This window comes from Rutidosis leptorrhynchoides, chromosome 6 (assembly GCF_046630445.1).
Source record: "Rutidosis leptorrhynchoides isolate AG116_Rl617_1_P2 chromosome 6, CSIRO_AGI_Rlap_v1, whole genome shotgun sequence".
In the NCBI taxonomy this organism is placed as follows: Eukaryota; Viridiplantae; Streptophyta; class Magnoliopsida; order Asterales; family Asteraceae; genus Rutidosis; species Rutidosis leptorrhynchoides.
Window position 1 is genome coordinate 153,238,775 of NC_092338.1, and position 11,894 is coordinate 153,250,668.

Here is an 11,894-nt window from a genome sequence, read left to right on the forward strand (position 1 = left end):
GAGAATGTAGATTCCCCAGAAGGCGAACTTTCGAAGGAAATGTGGCCGCCGCAAGAGATGAGAAGAAAGAGGTCACATTCGAAGCAACCATTAATGAGGAAACATGGGATGCAGAAGCAGGACTCTCCGTTGAAGCTGACATGGATGATCAAGCTCTTGCAGCAACCTTAAAGTCAAAAATAAACTACAAAGATGATTGGATCATCGATTCTGGGTGCTCAAATCATATGACCAATGATGAGACGAAGCTGCAAGAAATGGAGGATTACAAAGGAAAAAGAGTCGTGTTGACAGCCAACAATTCAAGGTTGTCTATTTCTCACATTGGAAAGACAATAATTCCAAGTGAAGGTGACTCTCATAAGCTCCAACTCGAGAAGGTGTATCTTGTCCCTGGCCTAAAGAAGAATTTACTGTCAGTACCACAATTGACAGCAGAAGGAAATTATGTGCTCTTTGGACCAGAAGATGTGTCCGTATTCAAGAGAGTAAAGGTGGTTGGCAATCCAGTTATGCATGGAAGAAGAATAGAATCGGTCTATGTATTATCTGCTGAAACAGCTTATGTGGATAAGACTCGAAAAAATGAGACGGCTGATCTTTGGCATGAACGTCTTGGGCATGTGGGCTACAACAAGTTAAAGGAGATGATGGTAAAACGCATAGTAAATGGGCTTCCTCAAATTGATATCCGAACAGATACAATATGTGCTGGATGTCAATTTGGCAAAGCTCACCAATTGCCATTTAAGGAGTCAGCGCATCAGTCCAAGACACCACTAGAGCTCATACACTCAGATGTTTTCGGCCCAGTGAAACAAACATCACTTGGAGGTATGAAATATATGGTGACATTCATTGATGACTTCTCAAGATATGTGTGGGTTTACTTCATGAAGGAGAAGTCGGAGACTTTTCTGAAGTTTAAAGAGTTCAAGAACAAGGTAGAAAGTGAGCTCAATACTAAGATTCGATGCTTACGCACAGATAATGGAGGAGAATATTTATCAACCGAGTTCAATATCTATCTTAAGAAGCACAAGATCAGAAGGCAATTAACTTGACCTAATACTCCACAACAGAATGGAGTGGCAGAACGTAAGAATCGTCATCTTGCTGAAACCTGTCGAAGTATGCTTCATGGTAAGAATGTACCAGGAAAATTTTGGGCCGAATGTATGAGGACGGCTTCATACGTGATTAACAGACTCCCACAAACAAAGTTGGGATATATTTCACCATATGAAAGATTATGGAAGATCAAGCCAACCGTCAACCATCTCAAGGTTTTTGGATGTGTATGCTACGTCTTCGTACCAGATCATCTACGAAGCAAATTTGATAAGAAGGAAATTCGGTGCATTTTTGTCGGTTATGATGAATCAAGAAAAGGATGGAGATGTTGTGATCCAAATACTGAAAAGTGTCATACTTCAAGAAATGTGGTATTTGATGAAGCGTCTTCATGGTGGTCACCTCAAAAGATAGAGCTTCCAGAATCTCATGGATTAGAAGAAGGTCCAGAAGAAAAAGAAGAACCTAAAGAGCAGATATTGGATCCAATAAAAGAAGGAGAAGGGTCGTACTCTAAGGAAAAGAGTCCATGGAAAACTGGTGTGCATCAATCTGTATCCGAGGAGGTTCGTCCAAGCCAAATGGATGTCGAGGAGCATGTACAAGAATTACGGAGATCAACAAGACCGAGGCAACCTAATCCAAGGTATGCCAATGCTGCTCATGTGGATAAATCAATACCTATTGAGCCTTCTACTTATGAAGAAGCAGCACAAAGTCGAGAGTGGCAGAAAGCAATGGAAGAAGAAATTAATGCACTAAAAGAAAACCAGACATGGAGTTTAGTTCCAAAGCCAAAAGATGTAAAACCAATATCTTGTAAATGGGTTTACAAGGTGAAGACTCGATCAGATGGCTCCATTGAAAGGTATAAAGCTCGACTTGTTGCTAGAGGTTTTTCTCAACAATATGGGCTGGATTATGAAGAAACGTTTAGTCCAGTGGCGAAGATCACAACAATTCGAGTTCTAATAGCTTTAGCCGCTAGCAAATCTTGGAAGCTGTGGCAGATGGATGTCAAGAACGTTTTCTTACATGGAGAACTTGACAAAGAAATCTATATGGAGCAACCAAGAGGCTTTGAGAACAAGTCTCATCCTGACCATGTCTGCAAATTAAAGAAAGCACTATACGGCTTGAAGCAGGCTCCAAGAGCTTGGTACGGGAAGATTGGCGAGTTTTTAGTAAAAAGTGGTTTCACAGTTGCTCCTTCAGATTCTAGTTTATTTGTGAAACAAGATCAAGGAAAACTAGCCATAGTGCTAGTATATGTGGATGACTTAATCATCACGGGAGATCACTATGAGGAGATTCAAAGAACAAGAGAGAATCTGTCTATCAGATTTCATATGAAGGAACTTGGAGAACTCAAACATTTTCTTAGACTCGAAATAGAGCAGAAAAGAGAAGGATTATTTCTGGGACAACAGAAATATGTGCGAGATCTTTTACAAAAGTACGGAATGCTTAATTGCAAACCTATCTCAACTCCGATGGATCCGAATACAAAACTACAAGTAGATGAAGGAAAAAGTCTTCAAGATGTTACCATGTATCGAAAGATGGTCGGAAGTCTTATTTATCTCACACTAAGCCGGCCAGACATATCTTATGCAGTTGGAGTGGTAAGTCGATACATGAGCAATCCGAAGAAGCCTCACCTTGATGCTGTACGATGCATCTTAAGGTATGTTAAAGGCACTATTAACTTTGGTATTTTATACAAGAAAACTAAAGAATGTCACGTGACTGGATATTGTGACGCCGATTACGCTGGAGACTATGATACACGACGGTCAACAACTGGATACATGTTTAGTCTTGGGTCAGGAGTAATATCATGGTGCAGCAAGAGACAACCAACAGTATCCTTGTCAAGCACTGAAGCAGAATATCGATCGGCATCGTCAGCAACACAAGAAATTACATGGTTGAAACAACTAATGGAAGATCTTCATCAATCAACAGACTATCAAGTAGAGCATTTCTGCGATAACCTATCAGCTATACGTCTAGCAGAGAATCCAGTCTTTCACGCAAGAACAAAACATATAGAAGTACACTATCACTATGTTCGCGAGAAGGTCCTTGAAGGGGAGATCAAAATGGTGCCAACAAAGACAGATGAACAGGTAGCAGATATATTCACCAAGAGCCTAAGTAAACCGAAGTTTACAAAATTCAGAGAAGCACTTGGAATGGTCTGCAAGACATCGTTGGAAGAAAATTTGCATTGAGGAGGAGTGTTAAAATACAATGCAAATTTAGAATAATATGGAATTAGTAAATGTATATGGGTAAAATATATAGATATTAATATGTATAAGAAAATATCTAGATATTAGAATATGAGAGAAAAATCTAGAAATTGAAATGTAAAAGAAAAATCTAGATATTTGTAGGTTGTAGAAATATCTAGATATTTATATATCCATGGAAATATCTAGGTTCTAGAATGTTCCATGGAGTAGTATAAATATGGGAGGAGATTTCATTTGTGTTGTGTGAAGTTGTGAGAGTGAAATAAGAAGTGAGTTGTGAAGAAGAGAAGAAGAGTGTGAGTTAGCGAAAGTAGAGAAGATAAAGCTTGTAAGTAATATTGTAATTGTAATTTAATATAAGTGTTTTTGTTAAGTTTCCCGATCAAGCCTTAGTTTGTGTTTAAGTTCTTAGTGCACTTTTGTTGTTCTTATTATATGGTCGGCTCTGCCGCCTAAGTAATACATGGTCGGTTATACCGCCTGAATGATATATGGTCGACACTGTCGCCTCACTATTATTGTGCACTAAGGATTCATAAAATTAAAGGCTAACCAACGTCAAAGTGTTGGTGTAGTGAGTGTAGTATAATCTAGGTCCTCAATAGTGGGTGTGTTGGGCTCGTCGAAGCTTCCAACAGAAAGTATAACAACATAATAAAGAAAAAAATAATAGCATCAAACATCCTTTCTGAAAAGTTTCCGAAAGCTGAAAACAAAAACAAGAAGCAAAATTATCAATCACTCATATAACAAATATTGAAATAAAATGAGATTTTGTGATACATTAGAAACTTACAAGGATAGATGAGTGTTTCCACAAATCCTAAACCATGTGGAAAGGTTTTAGCTATAGCCATAAGGACTTTATCATTTTGCGTAGCAAATTCTGGGAATTGAAGGACTAGCTCCGATGCTAATTCTGCAACCATGGGCTGGTATTAATATAAAAACAATTGAAATGTCTCTATTATCATAGCAATTCGATGATATATCATCGGCTACTTACTGTATTGCTTTGCAGAAATGGAATTAACAAGAAGGTCAACTCCTATTTCAACACCAGGGTGAACAGAATCGATGCTTTTACGTAATGAATTCTCCCCGCTTTTGACATCATCATTGACGGCTTTCAACAAAAATCCAATGGTATCAATATGCATATTTTCATACGCTTTATGCAATGGGTCATCACCTTTATGGTCTACAACTCGCAACAAGCCTTTGTATTTTCTCACTAAAAGATCCGCTGCAAATGTGTTACCGACAATTGCGGCTATGTGAAGGGCTGTACTTCCATCCGACTTTCTCTTTCCAACCACATCCTCACAGCTCAGATACTGAAGTAAGTTTTTTACAAAACCATTATGACCTATTCCAACTGCTACGTGAAGTGCCGTATTTCCTTCTGGACTGATTTCCTTTGTCGCTAGAGACCTGTCCGTAATTAGTAAGGATTCTGCTTTTGACCAATCTCCCACTATAGTAGCTTCAAACATTTTCTTCCGTTTTTTCTCATCAGCGATTGCGAGAGGCCTTGATAAGAATTTCGTCCCTAACATTGTTACACGCCATCTGCTACTAATTGGGAGGCCTTTTAAAACTTCTGATTTGGTTTTTACTAAATTTAGTTTTGTAAATGTTTCTATCTCAAGTGAGTGTTCACTATTCAGGTTTGTTTCAGGGGCAACCCTGACTATCTCTTCTTCTTCTTTTGTTTTTCCATCTAACATTGTTGGACCAGAATCTGCATGTCTCGCGTTGAAAATTTTTTACATGGTAATTAGATGTTACCCAGAAATGCATCAGAAGTAATAGACTAGCTGGTAAGATATACTGTCAATGCATCTATATGATAGTACGGAGCTTCTAACAAATACTTATATGACATAGGATAGAGTAATATATCCAACAATATAATAGTTGGTGATGAAATAATGATAACTGGAGTATATCATTAATATCGTGAATCGATATTTGTATAGGTCCACTAAATAAAATATATAAAAAACCACAAAAGTGTGTTGATCAAGCCAAAATTCACCGGTTAAGAATATTTCGGCTTGAGTGCAATGATCCGGAGTTATAATAATGTAGATTTAAAAATTTTGTTTTATTGTACCTTGACGTTGAATAGAATGAGTAATGAGGAGTCATGCCTCGCTGCAAAAGTGTTCTATTTTTGAGGTTTAGCGTAATTAAGTTACTTGTTATATAAAATTTATAAGTTTCAACGTGATTAAATCATTAAAATACATAAAAGTCGTCAGCGGCGGATTTGGGCATGTTCTAAATGTGTCATGGAACAGGGCTCATAATTCATAGGAGCTCAAAAAAAATTCAATATGTATTAGGTATAAGTGATCAGTCTATTAAAGACCATTAAATGGTCCATAAAATTTATTCAGTTATTCATTATATATGAAAATTTTTGATATACAAATGGCCTAGTTTACGTATGCTGAACATGGCCCATAATTTTAACAAGATGGCCCTGAAAGTCGTGTGCAGTTCAATAACTGTCATCTTAATTTAATACTACATATAACTATCATATATAAAACTTTTATGCACCTTCAAGGCAACTATTATTTCTATGAAAATCATTTGCATCAATACAAATAGAAGGTTTCGATATATAATTGATTTATGACTCAAATATGTATATTGATAATCGGTACAAGCCTATATATAAAAATATATACTTGATACGACTTTGATTCGAGACAAGTCAAATCTCCAAGAAATTAGAGAGAAAAGAACAGAAATTTTATTAATTGAATTTGATATTATGAGCATACAATTGAATCAGATCATCTCTTAATAACCTAACCAATCACTCTAACAACTTGAACAGACTAACTAACTCATGACACGTGTCACTACTAATTACATTGACTAGTTAACCTGCTAATTACTCATCATAACGTTTGGGCCTATTCTTGGGCCTTTGTGATTTCCTTGTGTTGGGCTCATGGCTATTTGTTGGGCCTGACTCCTTATTACATTCCGCAGCCCTATCACCAGCCCTATCATTACTCTCCTCTTCAAAAACATCCATGTCCTCATGGATCAAGTCAGCCTTTATTGCCAGGTAATCACTTTCATCAATCCAGGTAGCCTCATCAATGGACAATAATTCCCATTTAATTAACACTTGATTTACCACAACCCCATCTCGCATAATCTGCCTAGTATCCAACACATGTTGAGGCACCAGAATTGGACCACTACCATTATCTAATTCAGGCAAAGGGTGACATAAAACAGCCTCATCACCCCTAAATTTCTTCAACAAATAAATGTGAAAAACTGGATGAATTTTTGAACATTCTGGTAGCTTGAGTTTATAAGCCACTGCACCAATTCTTTTTTCAATTTCATATGGACCAAAATACCTTTTACTGAGCTTTTGATTAATCCTTTTTACCACAGACAATTGCCTATAAGGATGCAGTTTGACCCACACCAAATCACCCTTTTGAAATTCCATGGCAGTCCTATGATTATCTGCAAGCAACTTCATATTTGCATTAGCTTAAGATAAAGCAGTTCTCAGTGATTGCAGCTGAGCATGTCTCTCTTGTAATAACACATGTAATGAATCAACATTTGTGGATTCATTGAGATAATCTGATAAAACAGGTGGAGCCCTCCCATACATTGCTTCAAAAGGACTTACTCCAGTAGCAGAATGAGTTGCTGTATTATAATGAAACTCAGCCAAGGATAGAAATTGATACCATTTTTTTGGGCATTCAGAGACAAAGCACCTCAAATATTGTTCCAAGCATCTATTTATTACTTCAGTCTGACCATCTGTTTGAGGATGGTAGGAAGAGGACATTTTGAGTTTAGTGGAAGAAAGCCTGCATAACTCTGCCCAAAACTTACTAGTGAACACTTTGTCTCGATCTGAGACCACTGATTTGGGCATGCCATGATACTTAACCACTATTTCAAAAAACAAATGGGCAACAGATTGAGCTGAATATTTAGCAGTTAGCCCCCCAAAATGAACACCTTTAGATAATCTGTCCACCACTACCATAATTACAGAAAAACCATGTGAAGAAGGCAGACCTGTAATGAAATCCATGCTAGCTTCTTCCCAAACCTGCTCAGGAATATTCAATGGTTGCAGTAATCCATAAGGAGCAATGTTGAGTGTTTTAACTTGTTGACAAATCACGCACTGTTGAACCCACTTGGCTACATCTTGTTTAATGCCTGGCCAATAAAAATTTGCTGCAAGTCTCATGTAACTTCTATGGATACCTGCATGACCACCCACTGGAGTAGCATGATACTCATCTAATAAGGCTTGTTTCAATGACTGAACATCAGGAATGAACAACTTGCATTTATAGTATATCAACCCATCTTTGACTTTCCAGTGGACTTGTTTTTCTACACTGCTTCCAATATCTTTAATCAATTGTTGAGATTTGGCATCTTCTGCAATAAATCTTCTTAAATCATCAACCAAATCAAATTGAACAGTTGAGATTGCCATGAAAGATGCTGTATTACTTGGTACCCTGGATAAGGCATCCGCAGTGACATTAGCAATTCCAGGTTTATAGGTAATATCATATTAATATCCCAACAACTTAGTAAGATAATGTTGTTGTTCAGGGGTCTGAATTACTTGCTCCATCAAGTATTTTAAACTTTTATGGTCAGTGAAAATTGTGAATTTACCCCCTAACAAGTATTGTCTCCACTTAGAAAGTGCTGCAGTGATGGCATACAGTTCACGGATGTATGTTGAGGATCTTTGTAACTTGAGGCTCAATTTTTTACTGAAAAATGCAATAGGGTGCCTTTCTTGTAATAAAACTGCACCTATTGCTGACCCACTAGCATCTGTTTCTACTTGAAATGGTAGGTCAAAGTTGGGTAACTTTAAAACAGGAGCTGTCACCATCTTTTCTTTCAAAGTGTTGAATGCTTTTTCTGCATTTTCAGACCACTCAAAAGCATCTTTTTTAAGTAATTGAGTCATAGGACTAGCTATACTAGCATACCCTTGGATAAACTTCCTGTAATATCCAGTTAAACCTAAGAACCCTTTTAATTGTTTAGTATTCTGTGGGACAGGCCAATCAACCATGGCTTTAATTTTACTAGGATCCGGATGCACCCCATTAACATCAATTATGTGACCCAAATAGTCTATGCTTGAAACTGCATAACTACACTTGCTTGCTTTAACATAAAACTGATGGGACCTCAAAATTTGCAGAACTTTTGTAAGATGTTCCACATGCTCAGCTACACTCTTACTATAAACCAATATATCATCAAAGAAAACTATGACACATTTCCTCAAAAGCCCTGTAAAAATAGTGTTCATAGTCGCCTGGAAGGTAGAAGGAGCATTTGTCAAACCAAATGGCATCACCTTAAACTCATAGTGTCCTGAATGAGTTCTAAATGCAGTCTTATGTATATCCCCTTCTTGCATTCTAATTTGATGGTACCCTGCCCTCAAATCAAACTTAGTAAAATAAGCAGCACCATGCAACTCATCTAATAGCTCCTCAATGGTGGGAATAGGAAACCTATCCCTAACAGTCACAGCATTTAAAGCTCTATAATCTATACAAAACCTCCAAGTACCATCCTTTTTCTTAACCAATAAGACTGGTGAACTAAAACAACTTGTACTCGGTTGAATCACACCAGCTAATAACATTTGGTTCACTTGTTTCTCTATTTCATCTTTTTGAAAATGTGGATACCTATAAGGTTTCACATTCACAGGTTGTGCAGTAGGTAACAAATTGATTCGATGGTCTAAAAATCTTTTGGGAGGTAACTCCTTTGGTTCAGCAAACACATCAGAATAATACTGAAGGACACTCACAATGGTTGGGTCCAAGCCTGGTGGTAGCTGAATAGGATCTTGGATGACATCAGGTTGTAAGTTGTGCTCAAAGAATTCCAATTGAGGGGTGGTATCTTGAACCCAAAGCATGTAATAGTTGAAAGAGGGTGCAGACTTCACCAATCTTTTAAGTTGCCTGCCAGTGATTGGTTCTACTAAGGTAGATGAAATACCCTGCAACAACACCTGGTGACCCTTATCAACAAAACTCATAGTTTTGTTCTTGTAATTAGTAGTCACATCTCCTAATTCTTCCATCCATGCCATACCAAGAATTGCATCTGCCCCATGAAGATCAATTACATAAAAGTCTGTTTCAAAGGAATAATCTTGAATTCTGACAGTGACTTTAACACATTTACCCAAACATTTCAAGTGTTGACCATTACCCACCATCACATTAAACTGATCAGAAGGATGTAAGGCCAAATTGAGATATTTAAACATTCTTTCTTGTAAGAAATTATGGCTACTACCACTATCCACCATTAGTTGTATCTTCCTATTCACTATTGTGCCTTCCATTCTTAATGCTCTAGGGTTAGCTTGACCCCATAAGGCATGAAGACTAATGGCAGGAGTCTCTGCAGACCTATCTTGAGTATCATACCTCATATCCTCTTCACTTATGACCTCTTGATGTTTAAGATCAGATAATTCTTCCTCATCTAAGTCCATAACATGCAGATTAGGTCTTGAACTGCATTTATGACTTCTACTCCATTTCTCATCACAATTGTAACATTCACCTTTAGCATCTTTTTGAGCCCTTTCTATATCAGATAATTGTTTGCCTAATCTAGTATATCTTGGTGGGTTAGGTTTGACAATTGTAGATTGAAATGGTCTGTGGGTTGTTGGAGTTGGTAAAATGCCCTGTTGCCTATTAAACCATGTATTAGGAGATGGTTTATCCTGCAACTTAGCTTCATACAATTTGACTAATCCAATTGCTTGACTCAAGGAGAAAGGTGTCTTTGACTTAACCTCCCTTCTAATCTCAGGCTTCAAACCAGCGATAAAACAACTCTTTAATGTACGATCAGAAAGCTCTCTTGTTTTACAGCATAATGCTTGAAATTCCAACAAATAATCTTGAACTGTACCCTTTTGTACTAATCTTGTTAAAAGTTCAATTGGATCCTCATAAGAAGAAGGACCAAAATGCACTTTTAAAGCAATCACAAAATCAGGCCAAGAATGAATTTGATTAGTCATCTCTACCCACTGAAACCAATTACTTGCATTACCTTCAAGATGCATTGCTGCATATGCTAATTTGTGAGCTTCAGAAATATTCTGCATCGTAAAGAATTTCTCTGCCTTATACAACCACTCCGAAGGATCTCCACCCCCAAATTTTGGAAATTCCATGGTGAATTTCTTCGCCGGAAACACTGTATTCGCCGGATTAATTGCATCGACATTTTGAATCGCCGGTGGTGGAGGAGTTTGAGACGCCATAGCTAACAACGCTGTTTGTAATGGTTGCAAAGCTTGAATGAAACGCTCAGTCATGCGTTCCAAGATCTCACTTTGTGACGATGATTCCGCCATTGTTGCCGGCGATTGTGGCCGGAGCAAGAACAATGAAAGCACCAAATGATACGACTTTGATTCGAGACAAGTCAAATCTCCAAGAAATTAGAGAGAAAAGAACAGAAATTTTATTAATTGAATTTGATATTATGAGCATACAATTGAATCAGATAATCTCTTAATAACCTAACCAATCACTCTAACAACTTGAACAGACTAACTAACTCATGACACGTGTCACTACTAATTACATTGACTAGTTAACCTGCTAATTACTCATCATAACGTTTGGGCCTATTCTTAGGCCTTTGTGATTTCCTTGTGTTGGGCTCATGGCTATTTGTTGGGCCTGACTCCTTATTACATTCCGCAGCCCTATCACCAGCCCTATCAATACTCTGCAAAAATTTTAAGAAAAAGGATTTATAAACAAGTTTTAAAAGGGATCTTAAAAATAACATTTTTTTTTAAGTGGAAATTATAAAAATGCCCTTGGATATACTTGAAATAGATATGATAGAAGATATAGGTATCAACTCGCCGAGTGTCAAAGAGGAGCTCGGGAGAGAATGGACAAAAATCGTCTAAAGATCGAGCCGTTGATTTAAATGAAATTAAGATGTGCGTACCTTTTTCGACAACCAAAGAAGGGTCATAAAGGGAAATGAGTTTATCCCAAACATCTTTAGCCGAAGAAAGGTTGAATACGTTGACGAGTACTTCCTCGCTAATTGACCCGAAAATCCAACCTTTTAGAAGACTGTCGTATTGTTTCTCGACACCGGTAAATGAATCATCCACAATGCCACAGATATTGTGAGCATCCATGAGGCACCACATCTGTGCCTTCCAAAGAAGAAAGTTGTGGTTCCCGGAAAGCTTAACTGAAACAAAATTAGAGACATTAGTACTACTTGATGCACGCAAGTACTTACTGGCATCAACCGGAAAGTTTGAAGTTGAGGCCATTTCACTGCAAAATGTATATACAGATAAAAAAAGTTTGTGTATTAATTAATCTTGATACCTCAATGAGTGGCGTATATCGCATGCAAGACTTGGATAGAACAATTTGCTTCTAAAAGTCAAGCCGTTGGATAGTCAAGAAAGCCAAGAGAACTGGTTTTTCG

At 37.5% G+C, this 11,894-nt stretch overlaps 1 protein-coding gene across 1 annotated transcript; it reads right to left on the reverse strand.

The window, feature by feature from the left end:
• Positions 1–3,925: 3,925 nt before the first annotated feature.
• Positions 3,926–11,764, reverse strand: LOC139854180 (uncharacterized). Its single transcript, XM_071843500.1, has 4 exons — positions 11,394–11,764; positions 4,342–5,079; positions 4,132–4,254; positions 3,926–4,041 (listed from the first exon to the last, which is right to left on the reverse strand). Exons 1-4 carry the CDS (start codon positions 11,731–11,733, stop codon positions 3,926–3,928), a joined length of 1,317 nt encoding a protein of 438 aa, XP_071699601.1. The 5' UTR covers positions 11,734–11,764.
• Between the last annotated feature and the right edge of the window lie 130 nt (positions 11,765–11,894).